This window comes from Zonotrichia albicollis, chromosome 6 (genome assembly GCF_047830755.1).
Source record: "Zonotrichia albicollis isolate bZonAlb1 chromosome 6, bZonAlb1.hap1, whole genome shotgun sequence".
NCBI lineage: Eukaryota > Metazoa > Chordata > Aves > Passeriformes > Passerellidae > Zonotrichia > Zonotrichia albicollis.
Genome location: NC_133824.1, coordinates 62,237,623 through 62,253,508, shown reverse-complemented (window position 1 = coordinate 62,253,508; position 15,886 = coordinate 62,237,623). Strand labels below are relative to the sequence as shown.

General features: G+C 42.9%; 1 protein-coding gene across 2 annotated transcripts in view; it reads right to left on the bottom strand.

Moving 5' to 3' along the window:
- The window catches only part of SOS2 (SOS Ras/Rho guanine nucleotide exchange factor 2), a 62,881-nt gene that overhangs the window by 10,868 nt on the left and 36,127 nt on the right, over positions 1-15,886 (bottom strand). For both annotated transcript variants that reach the window (XM_074544136.1, XM_074544135.1), the window contains exons 10-14: positions 12,196-12,851; positions 7,281-7,362; positions 5,625-5,747; positions 2,317-2,420; positions 710-929 (exon numbers count right to left, since the gene is read on the bottom strand). In XM_074544136.1, coding sequence (XP_074400237.1) covers positions 710-929; positions 2,317-2,420; positions 5,625-5,747; positions 7,281-7,362; positions 12,196-12,851 — 1,185 coding nt within the window. The remainder of the gene's footprint in view (positions 1-709; positions 930-2,316; positions 2,421-5,624; positions 5,748-7,280; positions 7,363-12,195; positions 12,852-15,886) is intronic.

Below are 15,886 nucleotides of genomic sequence, written 5' to 3'. Positions count from 1 at the left end.
CCATGGAATGGAACTGCTGCAACCACCCTGACCCACAGGGTGTCAGGGCCTGTTCCAACTGCCAGTGGTTTGTTTTCTCGGGTTTTTTTGTACTATTGCATTTATATTTTTACTTTTCCTAGTAAAGAACTGTTTTTCCTACTCTCGTATCTTTGCCTGAGAGCCCCTTAATTTCAAAATTACAACAATTTGGAGGGAGGGTGTGGCATTCACATTCTCTGAAAACTTCACCCAGAATTTTTCTCTTGGGAAACTGAGGAGCCTCAGAGAAAAGGAAAACAATTCTTATCTCATTTGCTTCTCCTGTGTTGTGCTCATGTGGAATGTGTTTGGAGATTGTTTACCCACAGGTGATTGTTTCATTGGATTCTGCTGGGAGTTGTTTTCACTCAATGGCCAATCAGGGCCAAGCTGTGTGGGGGCTCTGGAAAGAGTCACGAGTTTTCATTAGTATCTTTTCAGCATTGTGTAAGTATCCTTTCTGTATTTTTTAGTATAAATATAGTATTCTTTAATGTAATAGAGTATTATAAAGTACTAAATGAGCCTTCTGAGAACATGGAGTCAGATTCATCATTCCTGCCTTCACTGGGGCACCTCACAAACGCAACAGGGAAGATTTTCCATTTTCCATTTTGGGCTCCTGCCCTCCCCAGCCTCCCCAGAGCTCCCAGCCCCTGAGAGCAGCAAAGCAGAGCGAGGGCCGTGCCTGTAGAGGTCGGACTCGAGCAGGGTGAGCTGCCGGGCGATCTCGATGGGGTGCAGCGTCATCAGCTCCAGCGCCTCGCCGTGCCCCACGCGCCACAGGTGCCACTCCAGCGGCGGCGGCGCGCTCTCGAACGTGATGTTGTGGCTCACCCCGTCCGCCTGCGCCTTCTTCCTCCTGATGATCTTAGCAATCGACTCCACCCACTTCTTCATGGATTTGCCTGTACAAGAGAAATCACTTCTAAAAAATCCCCCCATACACGGGTTGTTTAATGCTCTTGGAAGTTCAGTTTTAAACTGAACTTACAAGAGCATTAAAGTTCTTAATTGAACTTACAAGAGCATTAAAGTTCTAAACTTACAAAAGCATTAAACTGACACAGGGGAGGGTTAAACTACAAGTCCAAGAGAGGGGAAGGTGCACCAATCTTGCTACAATAAATTGCTTTTTAATAAATTCATGTTCTTTCATAAATGTCAATGTTACAGATCAATCTCTGGGGAGGGAATATTTTGAGTTTGTAGATAAATCTATTTGGGAACTGGAGCTCAGGTTGGAGGGATTTTGGATAAAGGATGGAGGGACAGGACAGGGGGAAATGGATCCAAACTGTCAGAGGGCAGGGATGGATGGGATATTGGGAATTGGGATTCAGGCCCTGGCACAGGTGCCCAGAGCAGCTGTGGCTGCCCCTGGATCCCTGGCAGTGCCCAAGGCCAGGCTGGACATTGGGACACCCTGGGACAGTGGGAAGTGTCCCTGCCATGGCAGGGGTGGGATGGATTGGATGGGCTTTAAGCTCCCTTCAACCCAAACCATTTTGGAAACTCTGATTTTAAAGGACTTTTGGTAAGTTAGTCAAACCATCTCCTCCGAAATTTGAATGTACACTCAGAATTCTGCATTTCTGCACGTAAATTAACCAGCTTTGTATTTCTCTATTTCTTCTTTATGGGTTTTTGCACCTGTATCAGCTGACAAATAAATACATGTGAAACTTGTTCTATTTAACCACATCCTCTGACAGTTTTGGTGTGGAAAAAGTGAACTTGTGTCCAGGGTCTTTTAATTGTTTCAGAATTGTAAGACCTGGCACTCTGAAATGAAAACCTGGAATTGCCAGCAAAAGGATTAAACATGCCAACACTGCTGCCCTGCACAGAGGCTGCCAAAAAAATCGAGTTCATAAAGAAGAAATACCAAATGGGCCCAATATCCTCTTGTGAAAGATTAATGATTTTCAACTGGAACTTTGTATAAATGGGAAAAATCAGGATGGAAAAAGCTCAGTAAGCAAAAGGGAAGGAATTCTCTATGGAGAAGGGGAAGGTGACAGCCTGAATTACAGAGTCAGGCAAGGATGACCACGCTGTCCAGAAGGAAATATATTTAAAGTATTATTATCCTCATGCTTGAAATAATTTTTAGGAGCTGTTCAGGCTCCAGGCCAAAGCTCCCTCATGTAAAGGGAAGCCTCATAAACAGCTCAATTAAAGGCATTAAAATTACTCATGTGTGTAAAGGCATTCTCAGGCCCAAAATCCACCAGGAGCAGCCTGGGAAGTTGTACCAAAACGTGGGAAGGAACAGGACCCCCCTTACTGCACCTCTGACACTGGAAATGAAGGTCTCCAGCCTCTCCAGGAGCTCCAGATCCCTCTCAAAATCATAAAAATGGTGCTCGACCCAGTGCCGGAAAACATTCAATATTCTGAGGAAAGAGAAAAAAATATTAACTTTCTTTTAAAGGACTTCCATGGCTTATCCCATAAAAGTGAACCACAGTCCTACAAAAGCCAAGTTCCACATTCATGTAGTTGGTGACTCTCAAAATACACATGGACAAAGGAGCAAAGACTGAGCCTGGCAGGGGTTTAAAACCTAAAAATATTTATGCTAAAACTGTTCCTAAAAACATATTTTATAGGTTTTAAAGAATAGTTTTAGCATAAATATAGCTTCGTGCTATTTAAAAATATAATATAAAAAATGCCAGTGTTGAGATGGTTTCAGAAGAGGAAGAAACGTAGCAAAATCAGATAAAATTGGGATTTCTAATTTGCCTTGTAATTTCATTTCTTTCTTGGTGTGGTTTTTTTTTTTTTTTTTAATGAAAAAGCTAATTAGGATGTCCCACTTGTTAGGAAGCAAATTTGTCATTCTTTCTTTCCTACACACAAATTTCAGCTTCAAAGTTGCTGTTACTGCCCTGCTTATACAATTTTTAATGACCCAAAAGGCCTGGTTAGATCCAGTACATCCTTTAAGGACAACACTGAATTTCCTCTTGAGTTTTCTCTACTCTTTCTTACAGAAATCATTAATAAATCAGTCTCTAAAAGTGAACTCCAGCTGCTTTTCAGCCTTCTGCACTCAGGATAAATCAGAATAAAAAACTGGTTTGTCTCTTGAGGTAAACAAGCTGAGCTCACATGTTCAACACTTTATCAAGGTGAAATTTATCACCTCAGCAGAAATCAGTCCTACATTGAGGGCAAATGAAGGACACATGGAAAATTCCTTAACTCTCCTCTTCCCAGGGTGCAAGGTAAAAAAAATAAGGTTTATCCCATAAAAGAATTGCTGCTCAAACAGATCCCTCAGCCTGGAAATCAATGCCACATTCCAAGAGGCAAAGTTTTAATCCAAGTTTCATGTAACAGGATCTTATCTAATCCATCTGTGCCCTTGGTGAGAACTCTGGGAAAGGCAGAGAGTGCCTGGATCTGCTGACTGCACTTCCAGCTCAGCTCCTCCTCCTTCCCATCCCCTCTCATTTGTGCCCTTTCAGGCCTGGCCACTGCATTTGCTACAAGATGGAGAGTGCACGGAAGCAGGGAAGGAATAAACACCTTCAATTCTCCCCCTTTTTCCCCAAACTGCAGTCTCTGAAGCAGAGATCAATGTTTTTAACAACACTGGAATGCACAAAGGGCTCAGTTTATCCACCAAAGTCACTCGTTTGCAGCTGTAAGACAGCTTCAAGCTGCTGGAAATACAGAGTAAGGATCAGCAACAGCTCCTAGAAAGCAGCAAAAGCAGGGAGAGCACGAGCTGAGAGGAGCTGATAACTGTGGAGCCTTGTGGTGCTGCTGAACCCCAGCAGCTGATAACGTGGGAACACCAAGGGCCTGATAAGCTGCCCAAGGCCAGCAGCACTCAGCAGGAGCAAGGTTATGGTGAGGTTGTGTGACTTGGATCATGTTCAAGAAGGTGAGGGAAACTGCAGGGTTACCCACAGATTTATCTTTTAAATATTTTATATATATATATATATGCACATGGGTTTCTGATAAAAATGGGAGCCCTGAGTGACTTTCTGAACACCTTGGAGGTACTGGCATGTCAGTGTGACCCTTTGAGTCAACTGCTGTTGTTTCAACAGGAATCTGTGGTAGCAGAGTAACTGAGGGTTCTCTGTGTGTGTAATTAATAATTACAATTAGTAAAATTAATGTGCCATTAATAGGACCACCGTGATGTTACTCATCAGTGTAATGACTAAAAGTTGCTCAAGCAAACACTGCTTGTGATCTGTCTGCTCCTGTCTCGATCCCCAATCAGGGCAACAATTACTCTCATTCATGCTAGAAACGCTTAATTGTTCCCCAAATTAGCTTGGTCAGCAGGACCTTGAAGATTCCCCGCAGCCCACTGCACTGTGCAGCACAGACAAGAGCCTGCCTGTCTGTGAGCACACACAGGCACAGCGCTGGGAAAGGGAGGGAAGCACCAGCAGGGCTGGAAAACCGGGAACAGAGGAATTATCTTCCCAGGGCTGGGAACAAGGAATGCAAACCAGGAACAGAGGAATTATCTTCCCAGGGCTGGGAACAAGGAATGCAAACCGGGAACAGAGGAATGATCTTCCCAGGGCTGGGAACAGGGAATGCAAACCGGGAACAGAGGAATTATCTTCCCAGGGCTGGGAACAAGGAATGCAAACCGGGAACAGAGGAATTATCTTCCCAGGGCTGGGAACAAGGAATGCAAACCGGGAACAGAGGAATGATCTTCCCAGGGCTGGGAACAAGGAATGCAAACCGGGAACAGAGGAATTATCTTCCCAGGGCTGGGAACAAGGAATGCTTTGAGAGCTCAGCCCCGCTCTGAGCTCCACATCCCTCAGCCACAGGCGCCGTGGGTGGGGATCCCAGCCGGGCCAGCTCAGCCCTGGCAGCCGCTGGGATCATCAGGACAGCATTTGGGATGTGATGCTGTGTCCTGGGGTGATGTTATGATGCTGTATCCCCATTCACCTGTTCTGTGCCTTTAAGCCCGGCTCTGAAGAGTGGAAGTTTTGTTTGGGTTTCTCTTATCAGGGACACAGAGACAAGCAGTACATAGGGCTGGTTTTCACTTCTGGCTTGCTTGCTGCTTCACTTTTGCTTGCTCTCTTTTTCTGCTCTTGCTTCTGCTCTGCTTTCACCTCTGCTTATTAGCTAGTTCTAGCTAACAGTCCACATTGCTTCCTGGACTGTTTCTCCTCTCCTGTTCCTGTGACCATCTCGAACCTGCTCCGGACTGGGACCCGGGAACACCGAAGGTTTGGCTGCAGCGGCTGCCCCAGCGCCGGAGGGACTGAGAACAGAGCAACCACCCCCAAAAGAGACTTTCTGATTTTGTCATCTTTCTCAGAGCGGTGTCATCGGGTATTGTTCATTTTGTGTGCTGGGTCTGTCAAATAAACAGGTTCTTCCCACCTCTCTCCGAGTAATTTTTTCCCAAACCAGTTGTGGGGAGGGGGCGTGTGGGTTTTGTTTCTGGAGGGGCCCTCCTTTGCAGATTCTTTAACAAATTTGCCCTAAACCAGGACATGGCTGAAGCCTCCAGCAGGGACTGGAGGCTGCAGGAGCTCGGGGCAGGCCAGGCTGGCAGTGCCAGGGCAGGCAGGGGCACACACACACACACACACCTGAGCTGCACGGGCTGCACGTACTCCTTGCGGAAGCGTTTCAGGTCGGCGCCGATGGGCTGCTCCCCCTTCTCGATGGCCAGCCTGTCTGCCTCCGTGGGCTCGGGCTCAGGGATCTCAAACCTGGGGAACAGCACACAGGGATGGCAAGCAGGACAGAGCACAGCCCCTCTGTGCACAGCTGCACTTCAGAGAAATGGTATTTATATCAGCTCGGCAGGTGCTGCTCTGCCGCCCGGTTTGCCCGGAATTCCCTCAGCCCAGCTCCACACCCTGCTAATTCTCGGCTGCTCTGCTCATCACACCATGTCTAGACTGGGATAGGAGGTTTTTAAGGACCTGCTGGCATGATTAAGGGAAGATTAGAGGAGAGCTTAAGAGCAGCTTTACCACACTGCATTAAAATGCTGTTTACCTTCATTCTGTGCCTTCACACAAACTGCCTGGAACGATTCTGTCCTCATTTCCATCGTGCACTCAACTCTCTCATCAGCCAATTCAGCAGTTCACAACACCACCACCCACAGCCCAGGCTTACCTCATTCAGGTAACTCATTTAAACTGGGAAAAGGAAGCACTGAAAACCTGGTTTATAAACTTCACAGAACACTGAAATTTGACACTGAGATCCTGAGCAGGAAAGGAGCACCTGGAATCTCTGATTTTTGTGGGTCCCTTCCAACTCGGGATGCTCTGTGATTCCAAATATACAAAACTCATCAGGAACTGGAGGGACAGGACAAGGGGAAAGGCTTCAAACTGTCAGAGAGGAGGCTCAGATTGTCCCATTTTTGGCTGTTTGGGTGGCCTGGAAAGGCCCGGGGTGGCCTTGGGGCAGCCCGCGTATCAAAGGAACAGAAGAGGCTTCAGTTCTTTTCTCGGTCTCGGTGTTTATTAATTGTTTATCTAAAAGATTTTCTCTCGGCCCGACAGAGCTCTGCTCAGCAGCCAGCCATGAGCACACTCACCTATCTTTATACCCAAAGTTACGTGTACAATATTTATCATTTTTCCCCAATACCTTTCACCCTTATTGCCCAGTGCACTTTCAGTAATGACCAATCCCAAAGTGCCACCATCACCACAGAAGATGGAGGAGAAGAAGAAGAAGGAGAAGGACAGGACACGCCCCAATTCCTCCATCTTACTTCTCTAAACCCCCCTGTACAGAAATCCTAAACCCTGTGTTTCACTCTCTAACTAACTCATCCCTTCACCATTCACCCCGGTGAAACCCTCCTGTCCTCATACAGGTGTCGTCTCCTGTGTAGGATCAAAGCCCAGCCACCAGACACTTCTGGAACATTCCAGGACTCCCGAGCCCCCCAAGGGTGTCTCGGTGACACCTCAGTCCTGAGGTGCTGAGATCCCACATTAGATGGGATCTGAGGAAAAAATTCCTGGAACAGAAATTCCTGAAGGCCCTGGAATAGAATTCCCAGAGAAACTGTGACTGCTCCAACCCTGGAAGCATCCAAGGCCAGGCTGGACAGGGCTTGGAGCAGCCTGGGATGGTGGAAGTGTCCCTGCCATGGCAGGGGTGGCACTGGATGGGTTTTGAGGTCCTTTCTCAAACCATTCTGGGATTTTATTCTGGGATTTTATTCTGGGATTCCAACCCTTTCCCAGCCTTCAGCAAGGAGGATCACTGCTCACCTCTCTATCAGCAGGCTCAGCAGCTCCTGGGGCTTGCAGAAGGAGCGGTAGGTGGTCAGGAAAGTCCGCACAAAATTAGGATCTGTAAGGATGGAGCAAGACAATGACAGCAGGGGGTTTTTATCCAGTTGGAAAAGATGAGAAATAAAATACAAAGCACTTCATGGAACCCCTCAAGCCTTCACTTCTGGGCTTTCTGACACTGACAGGCTGAAAAATGCTGATGGTGACTCCAACCCAGACACTCACAGAGTGCAGGCTGAATGTAATAAATATATAAAAAATACAGTGAATATAATAAATATAAACTTCAACCCAGACACTTCACAGGAGGGTGGGCTGAATGTAATAAATATAAAAAATACAGTGAATATAATAAATATAAACTTCAACCCAGACACTTCAGAGTGCAGGCTGAATATAATAAATATATTAAAAATACAGTGAATGTAATAAATATAAACTTCAACCCAGACACTTCACAGGAGGGGGGGCTGAATGTAATAAATAAAAAAAATACAGCAAAATAAAAAATACGTAATAAAGTAAAAATTAAAAAATATATAATAAATATAACCTTAAAACCAGATACTTCACAGAGTGCAGGCTGAATGTAATAAATATAAAAAATACAGCAAAATAAAAAATACATAATAAAATAAAAATTTAAAAAATATATAATAAATATAACCTTCAACCCAGATATTTCACAGGGTGGTGGGCTGAATGTAATAAATATAAAAAACACAGTGAATATAATAAATATAAACTTCAACCCAGACACTTCACAGAGTGCAGGCTGAATATAATAAATATATAAAAAATACAGTGAATATAATAAATATAAACTTCAACCCAGACACTCACAGAGTGCAGGCTGAATATAATAAATATAAAAAATACAGCAAAATAAAAAATACATAATAAAATAAAAATTAAAAAAATATATAATAAAAATAACCTTAAACCCAGACACTTCACAGAGTGCAGGCTGAATGTAATAAATATATAAAAAATACAGTGAATATAATAAATATAAACTTCAACCCAGATACTTCATAGGAGGGTGGGCTGAATGTAATAAATATATAAAAAATACAGTGAGTATAATAAATATAAACTTCAACCCAGACACTTCACAGAGTGCAGGCTGAATGTAATAAATATATAAAAAATACAGTGAATATAATAAATATAAACTTCAACCCAGACACTTCAGGGTGCAGGTTGAATGTAATAAATATAAAAAATACAGCAAAATAAAAAATACATAATAAAATAAAAATTAAAAAAATATATAATAAATATAACCTTCAACCCAAATACTTCACAGAGTGGCAGGCTGAATATAATAAATATAAAAAATACAGCAAAATAAAAAATAACATAAATAATAAAATAAAAATTTAAACAACATTAATAAAAATACAGTAAATATAATAAATATAACCTCCAACCCAGACACTTCACAGAGTGGCAGGCTGAATATAATAAATATAAAAAATACAGCAAAATAAAAAAAAGTAATAAAAATAAAATTAAAAAAATATATAATAAATATAACCTTCAACCCAGATACTTCACAGAGTGGTGGGCTGAATGTAATAAATATAAAATTACAGCAAAATAAAAAACAACATAAATAATAAATAAACAATATTAATAAAAATACAGTAAATATAATAAATATAACCTTCAACCCAGATATTTCACAGAGTGGCGGGCTGAATGTAATAAATATAAAAAATACAGCAAAATAAAAAATACGTAATAAAAATAAAATTAAAAAAAATATATAATAAATATAACCTTCAACCCAGATACTTCACAGAGTGCAGGCTGAATGTAATAAATATAAAAAACACAGTGAATATAATAAATATAAACTTCAACCCAGACACTTCACAGAGTGCAGGCTGAATGTAATAAATATATAAAAAATACAGTGAATGTAATAAATATAAACTTCAACCCAGATACTTCAGAGAGTGCAGGCTGAATGTAATAAATATAAAAAATACAGCAAAATAAAAAATACGTAATAAAAATAAAATTAAAAAAATATATAATAAATATAACCTTCAACCCAGATATTTCACAGAGTGGCGGGCTGAATGTAATAAATACAAAAAATACAGCAAAATAAAAAATTAAATATAAATAATAAAATAAAATTTAAAAAAACCCCTTCAACTCAGATACTTCACAGAGTGGCAGGCTGAATGTAATAAATATAAAAAATACAGCAAAATAAAAAATACGTAATAAAATAAAAATTAAAAAAAATATATAATAAATATAACCTTCAACCCAGATACTTCACAGAGTGGTGGGCTGAATGTAATAAATATAAAAAATACAGCGAATGTAATAAATATAAACTTCAACCCAGACACTTCACAGAGTGGCACGCTGAATATAATAAATACAAAAAATACAGCAAAAAAAAAAAAAAGTAATAAAACAAAAATTAAAAAAATATATAATAAATATAACCTTCAACCCAGATACTTCACAGAGTGGTGGGCTGAATGTAATAAATACGAAAAGTATAGCAAAATAAAAAATTAAATATAAACAATAAAATAAAATTTAAAAAAAACCCTTCAACCCAGACACTTCACAGAGTGGCAGGCTGAATGTAATAAATATAAAATAATACAGCAAAAGTAAAAATTAAAATAACATAAACATAAATAATAAAATAAAAATTAAAAATAAATATTAATAAAAATACAGTAAATATAATAAATATAACCTTCAACCCAGATACTTCAGAGTGGTGAACTGAATGTAATAAATATAAAAAATACAGCAAAAAAAAAAAATTTAAAAAATAAAAATAAAAATAAAAAAATGTTAAAAAATTAAATAAATATAACCTTCAACTTAGATACTTCACAGAGTGGCAGGCTGAATGTAATAAATATAGAAAATACAGTAAAATAAAAAATAAAATAAAATAAAAAAGAAAATAAAAATTTAAAAATATATATATAACCTTCAACCCAGTTACTTCACAGAGTGGCAGGCTGAATATAATAAGTATAAAAAATACAGCAAAATAAAAAATTAAATATAAATAATCAAATAAAATTAAAAAAACACCCTTCAACTCAGATACTTCACAGAGTGGTGGGCTGAATGTAATAAATGTAAAAATTACAGCAAAATAAAAAAATAACATAAATAATAAAATAAAAATTTAAACAATATTAATAAAAACACAGTAAATATAATAAATTTAACCTTCAACCAAGATATTTCACAGAGTGGTGGGCTGAATGTAATAAATTTAAAAAAATATAGCAAAATAAAAAATAAAGTAAAATAAAGTAAAATAAAAATAATATATATAACCTTCAACTCACATACTTCACAGAGTGGCAGACTGAATGTAATAAATATAAAAAATACATTAAAAAATTAAAAAATAAATAATAAAAAAGAAAAAATATAATAAATAAAACCTCCAACCCAGATACTTGACAGAGTGGTGGGCTGAATGCATATATATATATATATATATATATATATTTATATATATAAAAAATATAAATATAAATATATTATATATTTATTTAGATTATATATAAATATATAATATATATTATATACATAATATATATATAATATATGTAATATATATAATATATATAATATATATTATATATAATATATAAATATATAATATACATTATATAATATTATATAAAATATAAAATATAAATATATATATATATATTTATATATATAAAAAAATAAAAAAAATATAAAAAAGTAATAAAAAAAACACAGATTAAAAAAAATTATAATAAATATAACCTTCAACCCTTTACTTCCTTCACAGAGCCTCAGCCTGTCACAACTCCATTACTTTGGCCAGGATGAAACATGGAAACACTTTTGTGGTTTTTTTAGGGGATGAAACATTTGCATACTCAGAATTTTCTTACAGCTTTTCCTGCAGAGCCAGGTGATTTAATAACATATTTTTACTCCCTGCAGATGTTATTTTCCATTTCATTACAAGCAGGAAAACCCCTAAGGATGAATCACAGAAATTCTAGGTTGGAAGAGACCTTTAAGATCATCGAGTCCAACCCATGTTCTAACACCTCAGCCAGATCATGGCACCAAGTGCCACATCCAGTCTTTTTTTCAACTCTTTGAGGGATGGTGACTTGTTGTAGTGTGTTGTTAAGTTTCTTGTGTTATTCCCCCAATTTATGTATTGTTCTCCCCTATTATGTGTAAAATGGTTTCGTTCCCCCAGTTTTTCCCGCCACTGCCAGCCTGTCAGCTAAGTTGCCATAGTAACCGCTATTCATAGTTGCCGATATGTAATTGCTCCTCCCCTGGTTTCCCTTATAAGTGAAAGTTGTTTCCTCCCTGGGCCCAGTCAATCTCTCCCTTTCTCCTCCCAGGTTTCGAGAACCTTCTCCTCTCTGGAGATGGTGGCTGGCTGGGGTCCCAGGACACCTCCTTTACCTTTTGATTATTGGTCTCCATGGAGTGTCAGTTCTGTGAAGTTCATCCCCTCACCTTTCCCGATTGGTTCCGCCTGTACCCACCCCCCTCCTTTATACTCCTGTTTCACCCCCTATGGAAAAACTTTTTCCCCGTTGGTTTCCCGGTGTTTGGATCCCGCAACACCTTCAGTAAACCGATGTTTAACCCCCGGGAAATGGTCAGCTCCGTTCCTCCCCTATACCAGCGGTGTGGGCCAGTCCGCAGCCAGCACAGCCCGAGGCCCTCAGACGCTGAGGGGAGCTGGCCAGGAATTGCAGAGGGGCGTCGGCCTTTCGCCCTCAGCTAGCCGGACTCTAAACTTCGGGCCACATATGCCCCCCTCTGCAGTGACTCTACCACCTCCCTGGGCAGATGAAAGGATGAATACCCCAGCTGAGAATACCTGCATACATATGGTAGGTCAGCCTCTCGATGAGCTTCACCACCGTGCCCCCTTTGATGATGGGGATGCCGTTCCTGCTCTGCAGGTTGTCCTCAAACACGATGTTCTCCTCAGAGTCCTCCACCACGAAGCGATAGGCGCTGGGGCTGGGCAGCCTCAGGGGCTGCTCGTTCTCCTCCTGCAGCAGCACGGCGTCCAGCATCCTGTCCAGGGTGCTGCGGTACTGCAGCGACACCAGCGCCGCCATCCACGTGCTCTTCTCCTCGGCCGAGCGGGCCGCGAACAGCACGCTGCTGTCGTCCTTGGACACCAGCTCGAAGGCGTGCTTGTACTCTGCAGTGTCCTCCTTGTCCACCACCTGCACCTTCCTCATGACGATCTTCTCCTTCAGCCTGTACTCGGCGCTGCTGTAGCCGGGCAGCCGTGACTGCCCGTGGTTGGCCTTGCAGCTGATCAGCAGCCCGTCGAAGAGGAAGATGTGGCGCTCGTGTTTGGCCCCGACTTTGGTCAGCCCTCCTTCCATGATGAACTCGTTGCAGCACTGCCCGATGTCTTTGCCTTCCCAGCCGTCGATGTTTTTCTGGATTTCGTTCATTTTTTTGATGGCCAAGTGTTTGCTCCTGACCTGCCGGTGGTAGAAGCGACAGACTGGCTCCCTGCCAGGAGGAACAGAAAATGTCACAGTGGGCACGTTCCAGATTTGCCATCCCAAAAGACTAAAATAATCAACGGAATTAACTGTTTAAATAATGATTTTCTTTTTCCCCTCAAAATGCCTTAACCAAGTTCTAAATAAGCCACAAGCACTGTTTGGGTGGGCAGGAGTAGAATATTGTCCTGGGTTGTGAGATGTGGTTTAGGGGTGTGTATTCCATGTCCATCTGTCAGAGCTGGGGCAGCTCTCTGCTGTTCATGGGGCAGTTTTTCCTTTATCTCTGCCCCAGCCAACCCTCCCTCCAGGAGATCTCTGCTGTCCATGGCCACTGAGTGTCCCTGCAGGGCTGATCCAATCCCAGCATCCCATGGGGAGATGCTCCGCCCAGGGGAGGAGCCAAGCATTCCTACCTGGATCCAATCTGAGCCTGGCCCAGCACAGCAGCCTTTGCCCCCTGCATTGCCAGAGGAGCAGCTTTCTGCTGCCCTGCATGGCCAGAGGGAGCCCAGGCCCATCTGCAGCAGCCCTGGAGCTGCAGAGGAAAACTCCCCCCTTGTGCAGGATCCGTGCTGCAGCAGAGCCACAGCTGGCACTGCAGGAGGGCTGAGCCCCCTGGATGGGGCTGGGACACAGGGTGCCAGGTCCATTTCTGATTCTGTTGTTTTGTATTATTGCATTTTTCAATTTTATTTTTATTTTTCTTCTCTAATAAAAGCTATTATTCTTACTCTCATGTCTTTACCAAGCATCCCAGAAATCCTGTTTCCGGGTCAAACCATGACACCTGAAAACCCCTTAATTTCAAAATTATAATTCATAGAGAAGGCATTTACATTTCCCATTTCAGGAGAGACTCCTGCCTTCCTTAACAGACACCTGTCCTTTTAAACCAAGACGATTATTCACATTATGAGTGAATAATGACAAGTGGATGAGTTTTGCTTGCTGCTCCATCTACAAAGAAAACTGGCAACAAGACATGCCTTGACAAGGAAACTCAGAGATTTTCCAGCAGGAAAAGGGGGTTTCTGTCCCTCCCTGGCACATGGGTGCTGTGGTGTGTTCTTAAGCTGCCTCAAGAACATAAGTAAGCTAGCGAACTCCAACTCGAAGAAAGCGAAGATTAGCAAGACAAGCCGCAGACACCTTCCTTTTGAGTTGCATAGACTGTCTAAAATTTTAATTTTATTTGATAAGAAACGGGGAGATGCTGTGGTGTGTTCTTAAGTTTGTTAGTTTGCTCCCCCCATTTTCTGTATTAAATGGTTTCTTCCTTTCCCAAGACCCTGCCAGTTAGGTTGCTATGGAAATGAAACTGCTCCTCCCCTGGTTTCTCTTATAAAGTGAAAGTGCCTCCTCCTTGGGCTCAGTCAATCACCCCTTTTTCTCCTCCCAGGTTTCGAGAATTTTCTTTTCTCTGGGAGTTATGGTTGGCTGTAGCCCCGGAGCCCCTCCTATGATTTATAACAGTTGGTTACTCTGGTATATCAGTTATGTTTCGTACCTCCAAATATGTATTTCTATTGGTTAGCTGGGTTTCCCTGCCTTCTTCCCCCCTTTTCCTTTAAAACCCTCTCTCACCCCCTGTTCGGGGCCATTTGCTGGGTGTTTCCCCTCCTTGTTGTAATAAACCGACAGTTTACCCCCAGCAAGTGGTCGCCTCCTAATTCGTCTGTCCTGGGGTGACGTTATGATGCTTGTATATCCCCATTCCTCTGTTCTGTGCCTTTAAGACCAGCACTGAAGAGTGGAAGTTTTGTTTGGGTTTCTCTTATCAGGACACAGAGACAAGCAGTAGACAGAGCTGTTTTTTTTTTTTACTTCCAGCTTTGGGCTTGCTGCTTTTGCTTGCTGCTTTTGCTTGCTCTCTTTTTCTGCTCTTGCTTCTGCTCTGCTTTCTGCCTCTGCTTATTAGCTAGTTCTAGCTAAAGAGTCCAATTCCTTCCTGGACTGTTTCTCCTCTCCATCTGAACCTGCTCCGGACTGGGACCCGGGAACCCCAAGGGTTTGGCTGCAGCGGCTGGCCCAGCGCCGGAGGGACTGAGAACAGAGCAACCACCACCCCCAAAAGAGACTTTCTGATTTTGCCATCTTTCTCAGAGCGGTGTCATCTGGTATTGTTCATTTTGTGTGCTGGGGAATGCTGTGTCTGTCAAATAAACAGGTTCTTTCCACCTCTCTCCGAGGAATTTTTTCCCGAACCGGTTGTGGGGAGAGGCCGTGTGGGTTTCGCTTTCTGGAGGGGCCCTCCTTTGCAGGTTCTTTAACAAATTTGCCCTAAACCAGTACATTGTCTCACACCGCGCTGCTCCGAGCTATCCCCCAGCTCAGCCCGAGGCCAAAAGACGCTGAGGGGGGCTGGCTTCAGCTGCACAGGGGCCCTGGCCTTCGCCCGCTCAGCCCAAGGCCAAGACGCTGAGGGGGGCTGCTTTCTGATGCACAGGGGCCCTGGCCTTCGCCCGCTCAGCCTGAGGCCAAGACACTGAGGGGGGCTGCTTTCTGATGCACAGGGGCCCTGGCCTTCGCCCGCTCAGCCTGAGGCCAAGACACTGAGGGGGGCTGCTTTCTGATGCACAGGGGCCCTGGCCTTCGCCCGCTCAGCCCGAGGCCAAGACGCTGAGGGGGGCTGCTTTCTGATGTACAGGGGCCCTGGCCTTCGCCCGCTCAGCCCAAGGCCAAGACGCCGAGGGGGGCTGCTTTCTGATGTGCAGGGGCCCTGGCCTTCGCCCGCTCAGCCCGAGGCCAAGACGCTGAGGGGGGCTGCTTTCTGATGCACAGGGGCCCTGGCCTTCGCCCGCTCAGCCCAAGGCCAAGACGCTGAGGGGGGCTGGCTTCAGCTGCACAGGGGCCCTGGCCTTCGCCCGCTCAGCCCAAGGCCAAGACGCTGAGGGGGGCTGTTTTCTGATGCGCAGGGGCCCTGGCCTTCGCCCGCTCAGCCCAAGGCCAAGACGCTGAGGGGGGCTGTTTTCTGATGCGCAGGGGCCCTGGCCTTCGCCCGCTCAGCCCAAGGCCAAGACGCTGAGGGGGGCTGTTTTC